This window comes from Hemiscyllium ocellatum, chromosome 5 (assembly GCF_020745735.1).
Source record: "Hemiscyllium ocellatum isolate sHemOce1 chromosome 5, sHemOce1.pat.X.cur, whole genome shotgun sequence".
NCBI classification, from domain to species: Eukaryota; Metazoa; Chordata; class Chondrichthyes; order Orectolobiformes; family Hemiscylliidae; genus Hemiscyllium; species Hemiscyllium ocellatum.
Genome location: NC_083405.1, coordinates 125,379,033 through 125,401,659, shown reverse-complemented (window position 1 = coordinate 125,401,659; position 22,627 = coordinate 125,379,033). Strand labels below are relative to the sequence as shown.

Sequence of the window (22,627 nt, the reverse complement as noted above, 5' to 3'; positions counted from 1 at the left end):
TTTCGTCTTGCCAGTTGAGGGAGGGAAGTTAACCAGGACAGAAATAGAACTTATAGGGCTTCTTCAAATGATGCCAAGAGATCTTTCACATTCTTTCTTTTAGGTAGATGAATATTCTGCTAGCTTAAACTCTTATTCACAGGTCAGCACCTCTACAATATAACGGTCCTTCAGCACCTCTCTGAAATAGCAGCCTAATCTGGAATGGGGCACATCCTCACAAACATTATGTTTTCTTCATAGTGGAATAGATCTGCAGATGAATGATTCAGTGAAAAAAAAATCTCCGCTTAGGAATAGAATTTCTGTGCTGTGAGTCCAGATAAAATGATCAAATGCTGTCTGAAACACAATGTTTGAGTGTCAAAGCTAAAGAAGTATATCTTGTAAAAACTAAAATGAATAATTCAAGATATACCAATTCATCAGTCACACTTTCAACAAAGTAAACAGGAGTTAGTTGAGCTTAGTTGGCTGGAAGACTGGTTTACATAAGAACACCATTTGGCCTCTGAGCCTGCTCTGTCATTCAATACGATCATAGCTGATTGTTCTGTGGACTGTTTGTGGTGCAGATTGATACTAACTGTATGGGTTTAATTCCTGCACTGGCTGAGGTTACCATGAAGGATTCTCCTCCTCAACCTCTCCTTTTGCCGAAGGTGCAGTTACCCTCTGGTTAAACCATTACCAGTTGTCTCCTTCTCTGATGAGAGAGCAGTCTACAGCCTGATAAGATTTTGGTAACTTCATCTTTCACTTTGAAGACCTGGATGAAGAAGCATTGCTGTCTTGCTCCATAGATTTTTTTTTGTTTTCTAGATGTGGAAGCCAGTAGTCAGGCCAACATTATATCATGATATCATAAGCCCTTCCTGATGAAGGGCTTATGCCCGAAACGTCGAATTTCCGATTCCTTGGATGCTGCTGTGCTTTAACCAGCAACACATTTTCAACATTATATCAGCAATGATATATTTCCAGGTCAGAATAGTGGATGACTTGGAGGTTATCTTGGAGATGGTAGTATTTTTATGCACCTGTTAATCCTATAATGGTGTTCTTGTGCATCTGTTAACTTTGTTGAGGTGGCTAGGTTTGTGTTGCTAATGAGGTTGTTGCAGTCCATCATGTGGCGATTACAAACTGCAATGATAGGCCAGTAGTGAAGGCGGATGGATGATCAAACTGGGAGATGAATAGAGCCTATCAATGGTTATATCCAGTCAATTAAAAGAATGGGCTTAATGATCTAAATGCCCTTAATTTTGTGGCTTGTCATATAATTTGCTGACTGTGTGGGAGAAATCCATGTATCAGTAGTAAGATAGCTAGCAATTGCTGCACTGATGAGAAAGTTAAAGACTTGCATTTAGAAAGTACTTTGGATAGCTACTGCACATTTTAAAGAGACTTTGACTTAAATATGTCCTTTTGAAGTGTAGCCATGGTCATCATGTAGGAACAGTTTAGTTAATTTGCACACATTGAACACCAGCAAATATCGATGTGATCATAAGCAGAACCTCTGTTTTATATATGTGGGATGGAGAGATAAATATTGACTATGGCACTGAAGATAACTCTTCTGCTTTTCTTTAAAACAATGTCATGGATCTTTCACATACACCCATGCAAGCAGATGGAACCTCTGTTCTAATATCCACGCATGCAACATTCCCTCAGGACTCTGCTGGAGTTGCCTGCTTCAAATTATCAGGAACCCAGAGTCAGAGGCAACTCAGCCATCACTGGCATTGTGTGCACAATGTGCCTGACACCATAGTCCATTGACACCAGCCAGCCCATGTGTTGGAAGCCTACGCACATAAATTCATGAGGCTCATTTTGACCACAATAAAGTTGGAGTCAAATCATGATTCCCCAAATTTTGCAAATATCCTGCAGGCCTGTGTTTCATCATATCAGATCTGTGTTTTGACTATGGCAGAATCTAAAATACTTTTGTTTCGACTACTGCTTATCCTTAACTACAGCGTTGTGATCCCTCCTTCAGTCCACTCTGCAAGGCCAACCCCTTTCTCCTCTGCTGAGACAATCTGCATTGATACTGGAGCCACTGGTTAAGGCAGCCCCTGGGATTAAGGAACTTCTATATATTGTGGCCAAAATTAGGTACATGTCAGGTAAGTTTGATTTTGGTTGTTGCTGTAAATAAATTATTTAGTTTATTTATTAATTTTGCCTTCACACTGCAGGCTAAACTAGCAAAAACACTTTTATTTCCCATTCCTACTGATCCAGTTAGCATTAAGAATGAACTACATGGTTTAGATTAGAGTTAGCCTACAGATCCAAAAAAGATAGCAGGGATAGATTTCCATAATCTTTATTGAGATTAATGGATGAGTCAAAACCCCTCCCTAACAGCATGTGGCTGTGCCTACACCAAATGCAGCAGTTCAAGAAGACCACTTTCTCTGGGGCAACTAGGGATGTACAATAATGCTGGTCCAGAAAATAAAGCCCACATTCCCTGAATGAATTTTTTGAAAGGCACGAAGGCACCCCATCTGAATTTTCAATGACAGTGGGGGGCACCCACACATGGAAAATGTTGGCGCTTTCATGACGCATGTGTTATTAACACACAAATTGGGTGGCATGTGAAAGGGAAGAAGAAACATAAAGACAGGAACAATAGGAGCCAGTGGTGGCAAATGCCACCTCAAATCTGTTCTTGTATTCATGGCAAAACGACGCCTGGAGGAAAAGCGCCTCATCTTCCGCCTAGGAACCCTTCAACCACAAGGGATGAATGCAGATTTCTCCAGCTTTCTCATTTCCCCTCCCCCCACCTTTTCTCAGTCCCATCCCTCAGATTCAGCACTGTCTTCTTGACCTGCAATCTTCTTCCCGACCTGTTCACCCCCACCCCCTCTCCGACCTATCACCCTCACCTTAACCTCCTTCCACCTATCGTATTCCCAGCACCCCTCCCCCAAGTCCCTCCTCCCTACCTTTTATCTTAGCCTGCCTGGCACACCGTCCTCATTCCTGAAGAAGAGCTTATGCCCAAAACGTCGATTCTCCTGCTCCTTTGATGCTGCCTGACCTGCTGCGCTTTTCCAGCAACACATTTTTAAGCTTTGCATTCAACATGGTCAAATCTCAACATTCATCTCAATTCCATGTTTCTGCTGACTCCCCATATTCCCAAAGAATCTAGAATTTGCCCATATCAACTTGAATATCAGAGTGAAGAAATTGCTCCTCATCTTAGCATGTAAAATGCAGCTAAATTCAAGACTCCCCAGCCAGGTAACATGTTTGTGTCTACCCTGTCAAGTCCTTCCCTTCCAAAACTTGCATATCTCAATGAGATCACCTGCCAATCCCCTAGGTTTCAGAGAGTAAAGACCCAATTTATTTAGCATCTCATCATTGGACAACCCTCTTACCTCTGGGTATAAACTAGTAACACTTTGTTGTACAGAGACCAATGCGATATGAGCAAAAGACCACAAGACCGGAGCAGAATTAGGTCATTCTGCTCATTGGGTAAACTAGATTAGATTAGACTTTTTTAGACTTACAGTGTGGAAACAGGCCCTTCGGCCCAACAAGTTCACACCGACCCGCCGAAGCGCAACCCACCCATACATTTACCCCTACCTAACACTACGGGCAATTTAGCATGGCCAATTCACCTGACCCGCACATCTTTGGACTGTGGGAGGAAACCGGAGCACCCGGAGGAAACCCACGCAGACACGGGGAGAACGTGCAAACTCCACACAGTCAGTCGCCTGAGTCGGGAATTGAACCCGGGTCTCAGGCGCTGTGAGGCAGCAGTGCTAACCACTGTGCCACCGTGCTGCCCGTAAACTCTGCCATTCTATCATGGCTTTATGACTTCTCAACCCCATTCTCCTGTCTTCTCCCTGTAACTTTGATCCCCTCACAATCAAGAATATATCTATTTTAGTCTTAAATACACTGAAGGACTTGGTCTCCATAGACTGCTGTAGCAATGAGTTTGACAGATTAACCACCCTCTGACTGAAGAAATTCCTCTTCATCTCCTGCAATCACAACGTAACGCCATCCATGCTCTCAAAGCCAATCACAACATTGTCATCAAACCAGGACATAAATGACGAGCCATCATCATTCAGAATAGAACATATTACTGCAAGGAAGTGTACTGACAACTGAACACCCATAACACTACAGGCGAAAGTGGGGACTGCAGATTCTGGCGATAAGAGTCTAGATTAGAGTGGTGCTGGAAAAGCACAGCAGGTCAGGCAGCATTCGAGAAGCAGGAAAATCAACGTGTCGGCCAAAAGGGCTTTTGCCCGACACGTTGATTTTCCTGCTTCTCGAATGCTGCCTGACCTGCTGTGCTTTTCCAGCACCACTCTAATCTAGAACCATAACACTACAGTCAACTAGTGGCTGGTCTAACCAAAGAGCACACCTGTGAACTAAACACATTTTTCAGGATTTTGGATCCAGTCCTTCAGAGTTCCCTCCACGCCCTCATCCCACGTCCTTCTCAGGTAGGTGACTTCCACCGCCTTCCAAAGATACATACAGCCAGCACACCAGGACATCCTATCATATCAGGCATTGGGACCCTGTCTGAGAACCTCTGGTTATGTCGAAGGCATCTTGAAACCCTTTGTATAGGAGACCCCCAACGTCTGTCACAACAATACAGATTTCTTACAGAAACTTAGCACCCATGGAGTTGAACTGAGAACATTCCTCATCACTGTGGACGTTTCAGCAATCTATATCAGCATTTCCCACAATGGCAACATCTCGGCAACGGCCTCAGTACTCAACACCAACAACTGCCAATCTCCGAGCACCATCCTACAACTCGTCTGCTTTATTCTCAATCACAACATTTTCACCTCTGACAACCAGTTTCTCATCCGGGCACACCTAACAGTCATAGAGACCAAATTTGCACCTTGTTCCCAACATTTTCATGCACAGGTTTTCTACGCAGGACCTCCAACCAACTCTATACACCAGGTGTATTGACGACATTTTCTTCCTCTGGACCCATGGCAAGGAGTCAATGAAACAACCACACAGTGATATCAACGAGTTTCATCCCACTCACCATGGACTACTCTCTAGTTTCTATCTCATTTTTGGACACAGACACCTGCATCAAGGATGGAGATCTCAGCACTTCACTCTACCGCAAACCCACAGATAACCTCACGATGATACACTTCACTAGCTTCCACTCGAAGCATTATTAAAACAGCCATCCCCTACGTACAAGCCCTACACAAACACAGGATCTGTTCAAATGAGAAGGAACATGACAGGCACCTGGAAGTACTCAAGGTTACCCTCAGAAGCACAGTGTTCAATGCTCAACTCATTGACCACCAGTTCTGATGTGCCACAGTGAGGAACTGTAATGACCTCCTCAGCAGACAGACATGAGCTGCAACTGACAGGGTACCCTTTGTTATCCAGTATTTCCCAGGAGCCGAAAAACTATGCTATGTTCTTTGCAGCCTGCAACAACATTATCAATGAGAATGAGCACCTCACCAAGACCTTCCCCACACCTCCAATTCTCGTCTTTAAACAACCACCAAACCTCAAACAGATCATTGTTTGCAGCAAACTGCCTGGCATTCAGGACAACATTGCCGCGGTAGATGCTGCAAGACGTGTCAGAGTGTGAACATAGATACCACCATTACATGTGGGGACACCACCCACCATGTAGGTGGCAGGTACTCATGCGACTCAGCCAATGTGGTCTATCTCATATGCTGCAGGCAGGATTGCCTTGAGGCATGGTACATTGGTCAGACCAAGCAGAGGTTACGGCAATGGATGAAAGGACACCACATAGTAATCAACAGACAGGAGTGTTCCCTCCCAATCGGAGAACTCTTCAGCAGTCTGGGATATTCAGCCTTGGACCTTCGGGTGACCATCCTCTCAGGGCGGATTTTGGGACAGGCAACAACGGAAAGTGGCTGAGCAGAGGCTGATAGCCAAGTTTGGTACCCATGGGATGGCCTCAACTGTAACCTTTGGTTCATGTCACACTACACACACACACACACACACACACGCACACACACACACACACACACACACACACACACCCCTCACGTTATGCCTAGTCTCTCCCACCTGTGAAAACACTTTCTCCACATCCACCTTATCCAGGTGTCTCCGTATTCTGTAAGTTGCAGTCATATCCTTCTTTAAAACAGAAGTCAAAACTGCATATGGTGCTGCAGGTGTTATCTCAGGAAAGCCGAAGAAAATTGTAACAAGATCACTGTATTTTTGTACTCCAACCCCCTTGCAATTAAGGTTATCATGCCATTTACCTTCATAATTGCTTGCTAAACCTACATTCCAAACTTCTGTATTCCTTGTACTAATACAAATCTCTCTGACCATCAACATTTAAATGATTCGTGTCTTTTACAGTTTAATCGGATTTTATATTCTAATTATCAAAGTGAATAACCTCACAGTTTCCTATATGTTGGTCTTTCTGCCACTCACTTGTCCACTCATTTAACCTTTGTGTCCTCCTCATACTCCCAGCTAGTTTTGTAATTGCAGCATTCCTAGGTCCATAATTACTCAGTGTTTCTACCAAAAGACATTAATATAGATTGTAAATAGTTAAGGCCTCAGCACTATTTCTTGAGGACCTCCACTAGTCACAGCCTCTGAATTTTAAAATGGCTGGTTTATTGTCCCTTAACCAGTCCTGCATTCATATAATCCCCACTCTATTAGCTCTTATTTTGCATATTAGTCTCGTGGATGGGAACACTGATAGCATCTTTTGTTTACGTTGATTAAAAGTGAACAAATGGACTGATGGGAGCCCAGACACCATCTCCAAATGACTGACATCCCGCCCTCTCTCCCTCCCCCCACACTTTCCCTGGAGTTCTACTCAGGGGTGTACCCTAAACCCCCCTTCTCCAGATATTCTCTCTAGCATAAGATCGTTAGACACACAATTTATAGCAGAAGTTTATAGTCTGATGTAACTGAAATTATATATTGAAAAATACCTGGATTGTTTGTTAAGTCTGTCATCTTTTAGAATGACCCTGTTGGTTTCAATTCTTTCATATGTAAATCCCAGAACAATTTTTAAAGTTACATTCTCAAGTGAACTTTAACAATTGGTGTCATGTTGGCCCATATAATGCATTGAAGGTGTGAGGTGCCCTGTGTGAGGCTGTCTGTGCCCCAATGTTCAGACTTTTTCTATTTCTGAAAAAGGGAATTACATAATCTTACATGGATCCACACAGTTTTTGAGCAAAATAAAATATAATTCTGCAAGTACAAATTCACCTCACAAACATATGTGTGCACACGTATGTGGAAGCGGCCTGCGTGGGAATGACGTGGTGTGTGTGTGTGTGTGTGTGTGTGTGTGTGTGTGTGTGTGTGTGTGTGTGTGTGTGTGTGTGTGTGTGTGTGTGTGTGTAGTGCAGTGGAGTCACCTGTAGTGTGACATGAACCGAAGGTCCCAGTTGAGGCCATCCCAATGGGTACCAAACTTGGCTATCAGCCTCTGCTCAGCCACTTTACGTTGTTGCCTGTCCCAAACTCCGCCTTGAGAGGATGGTCACCCGAAGGTCCAAAGTTGAATATCCCAGACTGCTGAAGAGTTCTCTGACTGGGAGGGAACACTCCTGTCTGTTGATTACTATGTGGTGTCCTTTCATCCGTTGCCGTAAACTCTGCTCGGTCTGACCAATGTACCATGCCTCAAGGCATTCCTGCCTGCAGCGTATGAGATAGACCACATTGACTGAGTCGCATGAGTATAGGGCAAGGTGGAACATGTCAAAACATTGCAGTAAAAAGTTTTGTGTGTATGTGCACGCGCACTATTTGGAGACTTACCTCCCAAAGGGCGGCAGCAGCAGCCTTTTTTTTTCAAGATTAGATTAGATTACTTACAGTGTGGAAACAGGCCCTTCGGCCCAACAAGTCCACACCAACCCGCCGAAGCGCAACCCACCCATACCCCTACATTTACCCCTACCTAACGCTACGGGCAATTTAGCATGGCCAATTCACCTGACCCACACATCTTTGGACTGTGGGAGGAAACCGGAGCACCCGGAGGACACCCACGCAGACACGGGGAGAACGTGCAAACTCCACACAGTCAGTCGCCTGAGTCGGGAATTGAACCCGGGTCGCAGGCGCTGTGAGGCAGCAGTGCTAACCACTGTGCCACCGTGCTGCCCAGCCCAGCTGCCCTGGAGAGGGGGTGGGGAGTGTTGGATGGGGCTGGGGGGTGGGCGGGGGCGGTGTTGGACAGGGGTGGAGGAAGGGGGTTGGATGGGGTTGGGGGAGGGTGTTATCTTACATGCGGTGTGCTGCTGCTTCGTCTCCTGAATGGGGAGCGGAACTTAACAGAAAACTCCCGCCCATATCGTTCGGATAACCGAGATTCCTCTGCAGTCCCAAAGTGCTCAGGGCAAGCAGTGGAACCAACCTTACCTTATTCTGCACGAGCATTAAGCAAGTCAGTTTATCTTTTGAAGTGTGGGTGTAAGTAATTAAGAATGATAGTGCTTGTGCACACTTTGATTTAGGTCTCTTGTAAGGCACTTTTGGCCAAAAGATTTACATTTAATAGCAACATTTCTTGCAAACTATCATTTCCAGACTGCTGAGAGGTTTTGGCAAAACCTACCGCGTCAAGATTATCAAGTGCAGGTTTAGGACACATTTTTTGGTCCTATTGATCCCTTGAGGAGAAAGTGAGGTCTGCAGATGCTGGAGGTCATAGCTGAAAATGTGTTGCTGGAAAAACGCAGCAGGTCAGGCAGCATCCAAGGAACAGGAGATTCGACATCGAAACGTCGAATCTCCTGTTCCTTGGATGCTGCCTGACCTGCTGCGTTTTTCCAGCAACACATTTTCAGCACCTATTGATCCCTTCCTGAGCCTATCTGAGTGAGAATACCAAATATTACTGAAGGTTCCCTTGAATACAGAAGATTGAGTGGCAATATGATCCGCTTAAAATGTCATAAGGATTCCATAGAGTAGATTCAGATAAACAATTACCTTTGGTCACAGAATCTAGAATAAAAGGTCATAACCTTGAAATTAGAACTAGGCTATTTGGGAGAGAAATCAAGAAGCACTTCAAAAAAAATGTGATAGAAACCTGGAATTTCTTTGATTTAGGGGATGGGAGCTTTGCTGATTGGGTCAGCATTTATTGCTCATCTCTAATTGCCCTTCTTGAACTGCTGCAGTCCATTTGTTGTAGACATTCCCAAAATGCTGTTAGGAGGGAGTTACAGGGATTTTGACCCTAGGAAAACTTTTCCCTCAAATCAGTAAGAATGCTGGGGGCAATTGGAGACTGAAATCAATAGCAGGGTTACTTGACCTAGAACGCTAACTCTGTTTCCCTTTCCACAGATGTTGCCAGATCTGCTGAGTATCTCCAATGGTTTTGGTTTTTGTTTCAGTTGATTCTTATTGGGTAAGTGTATCAAGTGACCTAGAAATAAGGAGGGCAAATGAGTTGAGATGTAGATCAATCATGAACTAATTGATTGTTGGAGAAGCTGATCAAGGACCTAAATGGTGTATTTATATTTCTTAATGGCATCGCATCTCATTCAGTTTTGTGCCTGTGAAGTAATGGATTGAGAATGTCAAATAGGACCATAATAAGAGACTTCAGAGTCAAAACCAAGATTCCATAAGCAAAGAGACAGCTTTTCACGTTACCCTGGCTCACCTTGGTAATGTCCCAGCTTATGCTTTGAGACTGAAGAATGGATGTAATAAGTGGATTTTGTTTAACCTGTCCTTCTTCTTGTGTAGGTAACTTGGACACTGCTCAGGCCACATTACAGCAATATCTCCAACTGTTCCCCAGTTATGCTGATGGCCACCTATTCATGGCTCAGATATACCTGGCCCAATGCAATTTCAAAGAATGTTCGCATTCTTTAGAAATGGGCCTCAGCTACAACTTCCAGGTGAGAATGACGTTGTTTGGTCAATAACCATGTCCAACAATCTTCTGCCATAGTTAGAAAAATGGGAGTAATAAAAAGTAACTTGTAAATTTATACAGAATCATTACAATGTAGAAGGAGGCCACTCAGCCTATCAGTCCTTCAGATTAGCGATGCACCTCATGTCACTTTCTACCCTCTCTCTGTGCCTTCTATGTACTCCCTTTTCAGATAATAATCCAACTGCCTCTTGAGTGCCTCAACTGAACCTGCATCCAACGGACTGTCAGGTTGTTCATTCCATTCCAAACTACCTCTCCGTCATGTCTTTTTGCCAATTTCCTGAAATTTATGCCCTCTTTTTCTTAATCCTTCAGTAATGGGAACAGTTATTTTCATCTTCACCATCCAGACCCCTCTCAATTTTTAATATCTTGACCAAATCTGCCAACCTGCTGAGTTTCTCCAGCATTTTCTATTTTTTTCATTTGTGATGTTCCCCCTTCCTGGAGAAATTCAATCATCTTCAATAACCTGTACACATATAGGCCCCAGGTCCCTTTGATCCTGACTTCCCTTTAGACTAGAATCCCCTATTTAATCCAAAACCTCAGGCTAATTTTTAAAAAGATTCATTCACAGGTTGAGGGCATCGCTGAATAGGCCAGAATTTATTGCCCATCCCTAATTGCCCAGAGGGCAGTTGAGAGTCAACCACATTGCGGTGGGTGTGGAGTCACATGTAGGCCAGACCAGGTAAGTGTAGCAGTTTCCCTCCCTAAAGGGAATTAGTGAACCAGATGGGTTTTTCCCAATAATTGACAATGGATTCATGGTTGTCATCATCATTAGATTCTTAATTCCAGATTTTTATTGAGTTTAAATTCCTCCATCTGCCATGGCAGGATTTGAACCCAGGTCCCTAGAACATTATCTGGGTCTCTGGATTAACAATCCTGTGAAAGTACCATTTGGTCATTGCCTCCCTGTTCTTGGGAAGTTAAGTTTACTTTCCAGCATAGCAGATGGTTAAATTTGAATTCAATAGAAAATCTGTGATAAAAGACTAATATAATGGTGACAATGCCAAATGTTCTAAAAACCCATCTGATTTACTAATGTCTTCCAGGGAAGGAAATCTGCCCTCCTTACCCAGTCTGGACTATGTGTGACTCCAGACCTAAAGCAACATGGCTGATTCTTAACTTCCCCCTGGGCAGCAAGGATGGGCAACAAATATTGCCCTAACCAGCAATGCCCATTTCCCATCAATAAATATAAAATAAATCTGGCATGTTGACTCAATATGCCTGATGCTGGTGGAGGTGGTAAAGTGGGAGATAAAAATTTAGATAGACAGGTTAGGTGGGAACACAGTTGGGGGATGGGGGGGTGGTAAGGGAGGATTGGGGAGCTACCAAGAAGGGAATGCGTACGTTTGGGGGGTTTCCAAAGTTAAAAGACTCCCTGAGACTCTCTGCGTAAGAAGCAATCACTATTTCCTTTCATTGTGTTGCAAATAACAAGGGGAAAATGGAGCTGGAAATGGCTGTGATCACATCCAGACGCGGAGATGGGTGACTGAGGGTTTCATTCAGTGAGCAAGGGGGCTTGGACAAGACAGTTTGAAATGTACTTGGCAGTGTAGATGGAATGACCTGTTCCTGTTCTGCGAAGTCTGCATTATTACATGCATTCTTCTTGTTTTCTGCAATGGGGCCAAGGAATTTCTTCAGTTGAAATGCAATGTTGTTCAGCCAGTGTCAAAGACGGTAGAAGTGCAAGTTACACTTTTGCTCAACCTTGCAGGTCAGAGATCACCCTGTCTACCACCTGATCAAAGCCAGAGCCTTGAAGCAGATGGGCAAGGTCACAGAAGCCATAACAACGCTGAAAGTGGCAATCGGCCTTCTGGGGGTGAGACGAGGCCAGACCAGAAAAGGGAGCTGGGCAACAGCCAACATCAGCATGAGTGAACGTGCCTCTGTGTATCTGGAACTGGCAGATGCTCATCACTTAAATGGTGAACAGGTACTCCATTCCCCACAAAGTGCTTTATAGGAGTATCTTCAGAGAAAAAAATTACACCCAACTTTGAAAGTTGTTTTACCTCCAGTGGAGAGACAAAACAAAAGACTGCAGATGCATATGGAGGATAGTGGGCTAGTGTAGGTTAGGTGGGCTTGGATCGGTGCAACATCAAGGGCCAAAGGGCCTGTACTGCGCTGTATTTTTCTATGTTCTGTGCTGGAATTCAGGGTAGACAAGCGGGAGGCTGGAGAAACACAGCAAGCCAGGCAGCATCAGGAGATGGAGAAGTCAATGTTTCAGGTGTAACCCTTCTTTAGGACTGGGGGTGGGTATAAGGGGAACTGCAGATAAAGGGGGTGGGGTGGTGAAGTATAGATAGGTGAACACAGGTAGAGAGTATGACCTTGTGGGTTGATAGGAGGAATGAATCCGGTTGGTAGCTGAATGGAAGGGAAGGAAAGGGGTGGGGCTGAGAATATAGGTTATTTGAAAGTGGAGTACTCAATGTTGAGTCCTCCTGGCTTTAGGCTGCCAAGGCAGAAGATGAGGTATTGTTCCTCTGATTTGCGGTCTGATTCACTGTGGCAGTGGAGGAGGCCAAGGATGGTCATGTCGGAAAGGGAATGAAAATGGGTGGTGACTGGAAGGTCCAGTCGGCCTCATGGGCCTGGATTAGATGTTTGGCAAGACATCGAGTTTACACTTGTTCTCACTGATGTAGAGGATTTCTACAATTTACCTTTCCATATCATTCATTGAATTTATTAAAACTTGCTAGTGAATGGCACAAGGACGACGTGAGGAGTTGAGGTAATTTCTTTTTAAGCTGAGCTGTAGAGCAGACCAGCTAAAATCTAACTTAATAGGCTCACGGGGCAGAATGGTCTACTCCTGTTCCTATGGGTGCGACATGAATGGGAACCTATAAGCACAACATTTTTGTTCTTGTTACTCTCACCAGGGATGAGAAGCACTGGCTTGGTGGGTTGTTACAAAAGCAGTCCCTGTTCACTCGCACTAATCACCCATCGAAATTATTCCTTTGCAGCACCAAGCTGCCAAGGTGTTGCAAGATGCAATCCATGAATTTGCTGGGACGCCGGAAGAAACTCGAATCACCATCGCCAATGTTGATTTGGCTCTGAGCCAGGATGATGTAGAAACAGCATTCAGCATGCTCAGGAGCATTCTTCCCGAGCAGCCATATTACATCGAAGCCCAAAAGAAACTGGCTGAGATCTACCTGCACAAACAGAAGGACCAAAAGCTCTATATCAGATGCTACAAGTATGTATGACATAGCTATAGTTATCCACGATTCGGGTTAGGAGGAAGATACCTAAAAGCTGAAAATTTAAGAGAACACAGAGGCCAAGATATTAAAGATGGAAGGTTGCATAAATGCAGGGAGCAGCTTGGATGGATTTATATTGTGTACAGTAACTCTACAGCACTTGCCTTTCTATGGACAGCATGGTGGCTCAATGGTTAGCACTGCCCTGCAGCGTTAGGGACCCAGGTTTGATTCCTCTGGTGATTGTCTGTGTGGAGTTTGCACATTCGCTGTGTGTCCTGAGGCTCTGGTTTTCTCCCATTGTCCAAAGATGTACAGGTGAGGTGGATTGGCCATGTTAAATTGCTGAAAATGTGTTGCTGGTTAAAGCACAGCAGGTTAGGCAGCATCCAAGGAACAGGAAATTCGACATTTCGGGCCAGATGAAGGGCTCTGGCCCGAAACGTCGAATTTCCTGTTCCTTGGATGCTGCCTGACCTGCTGTGCTTTAACCAGCAACACATTTTCAGCTCTGATCTCCAGCATCTGCAGACCTCACTTTTTACTCGAACATGTTAAATTGCCCATAGTTTCACAGGGATGTGTAAGCTAGGTGGATTAGCCATGGGAAATGTAGGGTAATGAGGTGGGTCTGGGTGAGGGATGTCTTTTGGAGGGTCAGTGTGGACTTGATAGCTGAATGGCCTGCTGTCACACTATAGGGATTCTATGATTTGTTTCTTCAAAAGTATCTACTACCTGGAAGCCATCTTAATTAAAAGCTTGGTTCCCTGTCAAGTCAGAAAACTCTGCCTGAGGATGCAGCTGAAGGGGCAGGTTAAATCCTTGTTTCTATATTAGCAGATGTAGGAAACGGTGGGGGGAGTAGATTCTTAGGAAGAATTGCTTTCCAGTACAGTAGGGGAGGGGCACAGTAAGCATGGGGTTCTTGGTCAGGGCCCAATTGGCAAAGAAGAAGATAAGCTTCGTGGATGGGTGTGATGTGGCGGTGGGAGCGGATGACAATTTGAATAACAATCCTGCTCCTTTTTTTCCCACTCATTTGATGTAGTTATTGCCTGAGTCAGCATTGATTGCCTGAATCTAGAGAAGGTGGTGGTGAGTTGCCCTTCTTGAACCACTGCAATCTATGTGCTGCAGGTAGACCCACAATGCTGCTCAGCAGGGAGTTCCAGTAATACGAACATTTCTCATGCAGCTAATGGGAAGCCCCATACATGGACCTCAGAGGGAAGAAAAATTAAAGGGAACATTGGTTACGCCAGATTGAGTTATATCAATGTAGGGTGGTATCTTCAGGTTAAAGAATGTCTCAGCCACATTCCAGAGACTTATGTATTAAGATATGGCTGGAGTGCATTACTGTGTAATGTATATAGATGATATTGTAGTTTATAGTAACACTTGGAAAGAGCATGAAAGATAATTCAAAGATCTGTTTTTAACAATTATGATTGCTGATAAATGTTGTAATAAATTTAGCAAAAGGTGAATTTGCAAAAGCAAGATTGAGTTACTTGGTGCATGCAGTTAGAACAAGGACAAATGTTTCCAAGTACACTGAAAGTGAAGGTTTTAATAGAATATCATGTTGCTAAAACTAAATGAAAAACTGAGATTTTAGGAATGTGTAAATTTGTGCATAAGTTTGGTAAGGTAGCTGTATCTTTAACAAATATCAAAAGTGGTATGGTCGTAGAATGACAAGCAGCCTTTGGGAATCCAAAAGCAGTCTTCACAAATAAACTAGTATTGGCCGCCGCTGATTTTTCCAGCCCTTTCACAATGGTAGTTGATGCTAGTGATTTGGGTATAGATGCTGCCTTGTTACTGGAGACTCCAGTGTGATTCTCTCTGAGAAACTAAACCAGTATCATAAGAAATACTGTACATAGAAAAAGAAACTTTGGGATTGTTGTTAACTCTTCAGCACTTTGAAGTCGATACCCAACATGGAAACAAATACAGGGCAACCTCGATTACCTGAACAACACGGGCAGGAAGTATTTTGTTCGGATAATCGAAAGTTCGGATAACACAGATTACCCAAGTATCAGGACCATGAGATCTTTTCGGATAATCCAAAATTCAGATAATCGATATTCATTAATTGAGGTTGTAAATGCTCATTTACATTGATCATAGTTCACTAAGCTTCATTGAAAAGTTTAAAAATTGGAATGCGAATTATTTGACGATGGAATCTTTCATTTTAATCATTTAATGTAAAATTTGTTCATATTAATGGAACGATAATATTATCATGGATATACTATATATAATTCCAAATTGGAAATGTTAGAATAGGTTGAAATTTAGGAAATTCTAAGACTGTGCAAATTGGCATAAAGAGGGGAAGAAGCATGAATGGATGTAAGCCTTATTTTGTTGTTGTTATCTATTACATGTTAATAGTGAAAGGCATTTTTGAGATTGCATGTCATTTTCTTTAAGGACAGCGGTGTCCCCCACTCCACTGTCTTTTTACTCTTTGCATCTTTAAAATCTTTGTACTGCATAATTTCACAGCAGGAAATTGTGAAATTTGTTTCTGTGGCCGTAGGCTCCTGTAATGCTGAGACCATCCGGAACTATGAAGTAGTTTACAAATGAAGCCGATTGTATCGCAGCTAACTGAGTAGGTTGCAACTTACAGAAACACTGAGGGAGAGAGAGAGAGAGAGAGAGAGAATCACAATTTGTTCTCCCCAGCAGAAACTGCCTGAACTGCTGTGCTCTTCCAGCACCACTAATCCAGATCCCCGAAGTTACTCCTCACTGAACCAGTAACAGCTATTACACTTTAAACAACTGTTCTTTGTGGAGAAAGACTCAATTTAAACATGAACTAAACTAGTTACCTTTCCTGCAGTAGTTGTTATGACTTGTCACTTTTGAATTGAGACATGCCAATGATTTATATCTATTTACTTGTAGCTACAGTCTAATCACTTGATTCATGCTTTCCATCAACTTTGGTCTAAAAGTCAAGTAATTGTGTGTACCTTTAAAAAACCTTTAAGATTTGGTAAGACATCAGGAATAGTGGGACATGATTTACAGTGTGCTCTCCCAGTGGGTCGTACCAATGTGAAGCATGACTTCTGCAGCACACTGTCATATTTTCTGTTTTACAGAGACTTGCATGAACAGTTCCCGAATACACAGATAAGCCTTCTTCTTGGTGATGCGTATATAGCTGTCCAGGAGGTAAGTCAGAACGGTCATAACGTGTACCTAATAGGTTTTATCAGACTAGATCCTCCCTAATTAAAAGTAATTTTACATCCTCATTTGAATCCAGGGGAATGGGAGACTTGGTAGTTCAGGCATTTGCTAAGGGATAACTGATTCAGATCAGTTGGAACCCAGTACAGGTAGTGGCTTCAGCGGCGAATACAGTTGTTTAAAGTGTAATAGCTGTTACTGGTTCAGTGAGGAGTAACTTCGGGGATCTGGATTAGTGGTGCTGGAAGAGCACAGCAGTTCAGGCAGCATCCAAAGTGCAGCAAAATCGACATTTCAGGAAATTCGATTTTGCTGCACTTTGGATGCTGCCTGAACTGCTGTGCTCTTCCAGCACCACTAATCCAGAATCTGGTTTCCATCATCTGCAGTCATTGTTTTTACCTCCTTAGTAACTTCTGGGAGACATTTGATGAAAATTTCATGGTCACATTACTAGCTTTATATTCCAGATGTATTAATTAAACTTAAATTCCACCAGCTGCCATTATTTGAATCTGAATTGGGAATGCGCCATTCAGACTCTCTAGCCTTCTTCACCATCCAGTAAGATTATGGGTTGATCTATTTGTTCCACATTCCCAGGCAACCTCTGATAACCTTGCAGCAAGTAAGTGAGCATCTCCACGAATTCAGTCTTAGCCTTCTCTTCGGTCAGGAGTATGTCGTCATCTCCAATCTATTCATGCAACTGTTCTCCCTCATCTATGGATTTATTCTCATTCACCTTTTCTGCACCCTCTGTAAAGGCTTCACATTGTTGTAAATAGTGGTTTTCAAGGTTGGACACAATGCTCCAATTACCTCTGAACAAGCTTGTTTTTCTGTAAAGGCTTATTATAATGCTCTTTCTTTGTACCCATGTTCACAAGGCTGTTTCCTGGTATGGAAAGATTGTCTTATAAGCCACGTTCAAATAGATTGTGAGTCTACTCACTGGAGTTTAGAAGAATGAGCGATGAAACACATAGGATTCTTACGGGGCTTCACAGGATGAATGTTGAGAGGATGTTTCCCTCACAGGGGTTTCTAGGACTAGTGACCACAGTCTCAGAATAAAGGTGTACACAATTTAACACTGAGATAAGCTGGAATTTCTTCTCTCAGAAGGCTGAGAGTCTTTGGAACTCCTTGCTACAAACAAAGGCCAGAGCCCTTGTGTATGTACAAGGTTGAGATAGATTGATTCTGGAACAGTAGGGGAATTTAGGGTTCTGGGAAAGGGCAGGAAAATGGTCATCAATAGTCAAAGAAGGTAAGTGCTATGTTGGTCTTCATAGCGAGAGGAGTCCAGGAGCAGGGATGTCTTGTTGCAATTAAGCCTGATGAAGGGCTTATGCCCGAAACGTCGAATTTTCTATTCCTTGGATGCTGCCTAACCTGCTGTGCTTTAACCAGCAACACATTTTCAGCTTGTTGCAATTATACCTGACTTTGGTGAGACCACACCTGAAATATTGTTGCAATTTTGGTCTCCTTATCTGAGGAAGGATGTTCTGGCTATAGAGGGAGTGCTGCAAAGGTTTACTGGACTGATTCCTGGAATGGTGGGACTGACATATGAGGAGAGGTTGAACCAATTAGGACTGTATTCACTGGAGTTCAGAAGTGAGGGGGAATCTCATAGAAACCAATAAAATTCTAACAGGATTAGACAGGGTAGCCGCAGGGAGGATGTCCTTGATGATGGGTAGGTATAGTTAAGGATATGACATGAACTATTTGGGATTAAGAAGAGGAGAAATGTCTTCACCCACAACATAGTGAGCCTGTGGAACTCATTACCACAGAAATTGGTTGAGGCCAAAACATTACATGAGTTCAGGAAGGATTTGGATCTAGCACTTGGATGTAAAGGGGCTGTTTTCCCTGGAGCTTCGGAGGCTGAGGGGTGACCTTATAGAGGTTTATAAAATCATGAGGGGCATGGACAGGATGGGGTGGGGAGTCCAGAACTAGAGGGCATAGGTTTAGGGTGAGAGGGGAAAGATATAAAAGAGACCTGCGGGGCAACGTTTTCATGCAGAGGGTAGTGTATGGAATAAGCTGCCAGAGGAAGTGGTGGAGGCTGGTACAATTACAACACTTAAGAGACATTTGAATGGGTACATGAATAGGAAGGGATTGGGTTGGGATATCTGATTGCCATGGACAAATTAGACCGAAGGGTCTGTTTCCATGCTATACATCTCCATGACTCTCTGATAGAGAGGGAAAGACAGGAATAAGTCACTGAGTTGGATGATTCACCATGATCATAATGAAAGGCAGAACAGGCTGGAAGGGCACAATGTCCTATTCCTGCTCCTATTTTCTAAGTTTCTGTGGAATGTCATTTGTGGATGAGGGCAAGTGATGGCAAAGGTGTCCAAGGGGCACGGAATGGTGAAGGATCCATTTGCAGGGCTGCCTGTGGGTGCTCAGCTACTGTTGCATCAGCGAAGGCCTCTAAGCATGGACAGAATCCTGACCCTGCATTCTGCCACTGGGAAGTTCACCTGCAGGCTGTCCCACTGCCATCCCCAAGAACTTGGGACATTCTGGTCACCCTCTGTCAAACTTAACTTCAATCCTGAATTGCGACAATTGATGAGGAAAGTGAATGTACTGTAGCCAAGTTTGCAGATGACACAAAAATAGATAGGAAGGCAAATGGTGAGGACAACACATAGTGTCTGTGGAGGGATCGAGACAGATTAAGTAAATGGGAAAAATTTTGGCAGATGGAATATAATGCGGGAAAGTGTAACATTATTCACTTTGGCAGGAAGAATAGAGAAGCTGACTTAATTAGATGGAGAAAGATTGTAGAAAGCTACAGCGCTGAGGGATTTGGGAGTCCTCATGCATGAATCCCAAAAAAGCTAACATCAAAATTAAGTGTATAAGAGGGAAGGCAAAAAGGAATGTTGGCATTTATTTCCAAGGAAAGGATTATAAATGTAGGGAAGTATTGCTAAAACTCTAAAAGTCACTAATCATATTGCAGTTGAATACTGTGAACAGTTTCTGTCTCCTTATTTAAGGAAAGACACACTGGTGTTGGAGGAAGTCCAGAGAAGGTTCATTGGGCTAATAGCAGGTTTGGAGGTTCTATCTTATGAGGAGAAGTTGAGTAGATTGGGCCTGTACTCAATGGAATTTAGAAGAATGAAAGTCTTATTGAAACCTACGAGATTCTTAGAGGACCCGACAGGGCAGATGTAGAAAGATTGTTTCTTCCTTGTCAGGGAGTCTAAGATCAGACAGCATAATCTCAGAATAAGGCTATGCACATTTAAGACAGAGATGAGGATGAATTATTTGTGCCAGAGGGTTGCGAATCTGTGGAATTCTTTACCACAGAGAACCGCTGAGGTTGGGAGATTACTGTGTATACTCAAGTAATAGTCGACCTCATGTAAAGGTCAACCCCAAGTTTTGGCCAAATAACCTGGAATTTTCCATATAACTCATGTAAACGTTGACCCTGGTTCTTCAAGATAGCAGATCAACATTTATGAGTCAGTGTGCCGGCCGTCACATTCCGCTCTGCTTCTGGTCTCCCAGTCCACTGGCTGTAGGGTTCAGCTCTGGGTTTTTAGCATCACCATAATTCATTTGTTTTTCTTTATTCGCTTAGAGATCATTTGGGCTTCTGCTAATGATACCGTATGAGTTTTGATAGGCATGAATTTCAGGCCCTCAAAAATTATATTCATGTAATTGTTGGCCCCATAAATTTAACCTTAACAAGTAGTCAAAAAATTTGACTATTACTCAAGTATATGCAGTAAGAATATTCAAGGCTGAGATAGACAGCAAGGGAATCAAGGGTTATGGGAAAAGGTAGAAAAGTGGAGTTGAGAATTATCAGAGCAGCCATGATCTCATTGAGTGGCAGTACAGACTCAATGGGCTGAATGGCCTACATCTGTTCATATATCTTATGGTCCTATAATTGGCTACTGACTTACATGTTGGATAGCTACGGTGATAGCCTCAATCCTCCTCTGGGGATAAAAAAATTACCTTCATTGGGACGGAATTGGAGAACTGGTACAGATTGGGGTAGACAGTGGTGTAATGATAGTGTCGCTGGACCGAGGAAATCCAGAGTCCCAAACAAATGCAATGGGGACTGGGGTTCAAGTTCCATCACAGCAGCTGGTGGAACTTCAATTCAGTTCATGAATCTGAAATTGAAAGCTAGTGTCAGTAAAGGTGACTATGACAACTGTTAACAACTGCTATAAAAATGGTTAAGATATGGAAATCAGCCATCTTTACCTGGGCTCATCTGCGTGTGACTCCAGACACTCCACAATGTGCTTGACTCTTGGTTGCACTCTGACATGTCCTATCAAGCCACTCAGATCAAGGACAGTTAAGGATGGGTCACAAATGCAAGCCTTACCAGCAATGAGGCTTGTGGGTCGGGGCTGAGAGATAAATGGGAGGGGCTTGGGATTGGGGGGTAAGTAGCTGGGAAAGCGATAGGTGGATGAAGGTGAGGGAGAAGGTGATAGGTCAGAGGGACACCCGCACCCATCAGAGAACATCTCCGGGACATCCGCACCCACAAACCCCAGCTCCTCGTTGCTGAACACTTCAACTCCCCCTCCCACTTCATCAAGAACATGCAAGTCCTGGGCCTCCTCTACCGCCAAGCTGTTACCACCTGACGCCTGGAGGAGGAACATCTCATATTCCACTTTGGAACCCTGCAACCACATAGAATAAACGTGGATTTCAACAGCTTCCTCATTTTCCCTCCTCTCACATTATCCCAGGCCCAAGCCTCCAACTCGGCACAGCCCCTCGGACCCGTCCATCATTGCCCCCTCTGACCAATCACCTTCTCCCTCACCTTCATCTACCTATCACTTTCCCAGCTACCGTACCCCAGCCCCACCCCCCTCCCCTTTATCTCTCAGCCCCAACCCACAAGCCTCAGTCCTGATGAAGGGCTTATGCCCAAAATGTTAATTCCCCTCGGATTCTGTCTGATGTGCTGTGCTTTTCCAGCAACACACTTTCGACTCTGATCTCCAGCAGCTGCAGTTCTCACTTTCTCCTTACCAGCAATGCCCACATTCCATGAAAGGGAAAGGCAAAAGCCAGTAATATAAAATTCTATGCCCTGACAATGGTTGAAAGTTAAGTCCTTGAGCTCTCTTCACTTTCACCCAAGTAGATTCATAGATTCATAGAGATGTACAGCATGGAAACAGACCCTTCAGTCCAACCTGTCCATGCCAACCAGATATCCCAACCCAATCTACTCCCACCTGCCAGCACATGGCCCATATCCCTCCAAACCCTTCCTATTCATATACCCATCCAAATACCTCTTAAATGTTGCAATTGTACCAACCTCCATCACATCCTCTGGTAGCTCATTCCATACACATACCACCCTCTGCGTGAAAACGTTGACCCTTAGGTCTCTTTATATCTTTCCCCTCTCACCCTAAACCTATGACCTCTAGTTCTGGACTCCCTGACCCCAGGGAAAAGACTTGGTCTATTTATCCTATCCATGCCCCTCATAATTTTGTAAACCTCTATAAAGTCACCACTCATCCTCTGATGCTCCAGGGAAAACAGTCCCAGCCTGTTCAGCCTCTCCCTATAGATCAAATCCTCCAACCCTGGCAATCCAAATACCTCCAATCCTTGTAAATCTTTTCTGAACCCGTTCAAGTTTCACAACATCTTTCTGATAGGATGGAGACGAGAATTGCACGCAATATTCCAAAAGTGGCCTAACCAATGACCTGTACAGCTGCAACAAGACCTCTCAACTCCTGTACTCAATACTCTGACCAATAAAGGAAAGCGTACCAAACGCCTTCTTCACTATCCTATCTATCTGCAACTCAACTTTCAAGGAGCTATGAACCTGCACTCCAAGGTTTCCTTGTTCAGCAACCCTTCCTAGTACCTTACCATTAAGTGTAAAAGTCCTGCTAAGATTTGCTTTTCCAAAATGTAGAACCTCGCATTTATCTGAATTAAACTCCATCTGCCACTTCTCAGCCCATTGGCCCATCTGGTCCAGATCCTGTTGTAATATGAGGTAACC

The 22,627-nt window shown here is 43.7% G+C and overlaps 1 protein-coding gene across 1 annotated transcript in view; it reads left to right on the top strand.

The window, feature by feature from the left end:
* Positions 1–22,627, top strand: part of LOC132816237 (tetratricopeptide repeat protein 21B-like) — a 123,886-nt gene that overhangs the window by 47,407 nt on the left and 53,852 nt on the right. The window contains exons 12-16 of the mRNA XM_060825733.1: positions 2,018–2,147; positions 9,853–10,010; positions 11,799–12,020; positions 13,069–13,307; positions 16,452–16,524. Coding sequence (XP_060681716.1) covers positions 2,018–2,147; positions 9,853–10,010; positions 11,799–12,020; positions 13,069–13,307; positions 16,452–16,524 — 822 coding nt within the window. The remainder of the gene's footprint in view (positions 1–2,017; positions 2,148–9,852; positions 10,011–11,798; positions 12,021–13,068; positions 13,308–16,451; positions 16,525–22,627) is intronic.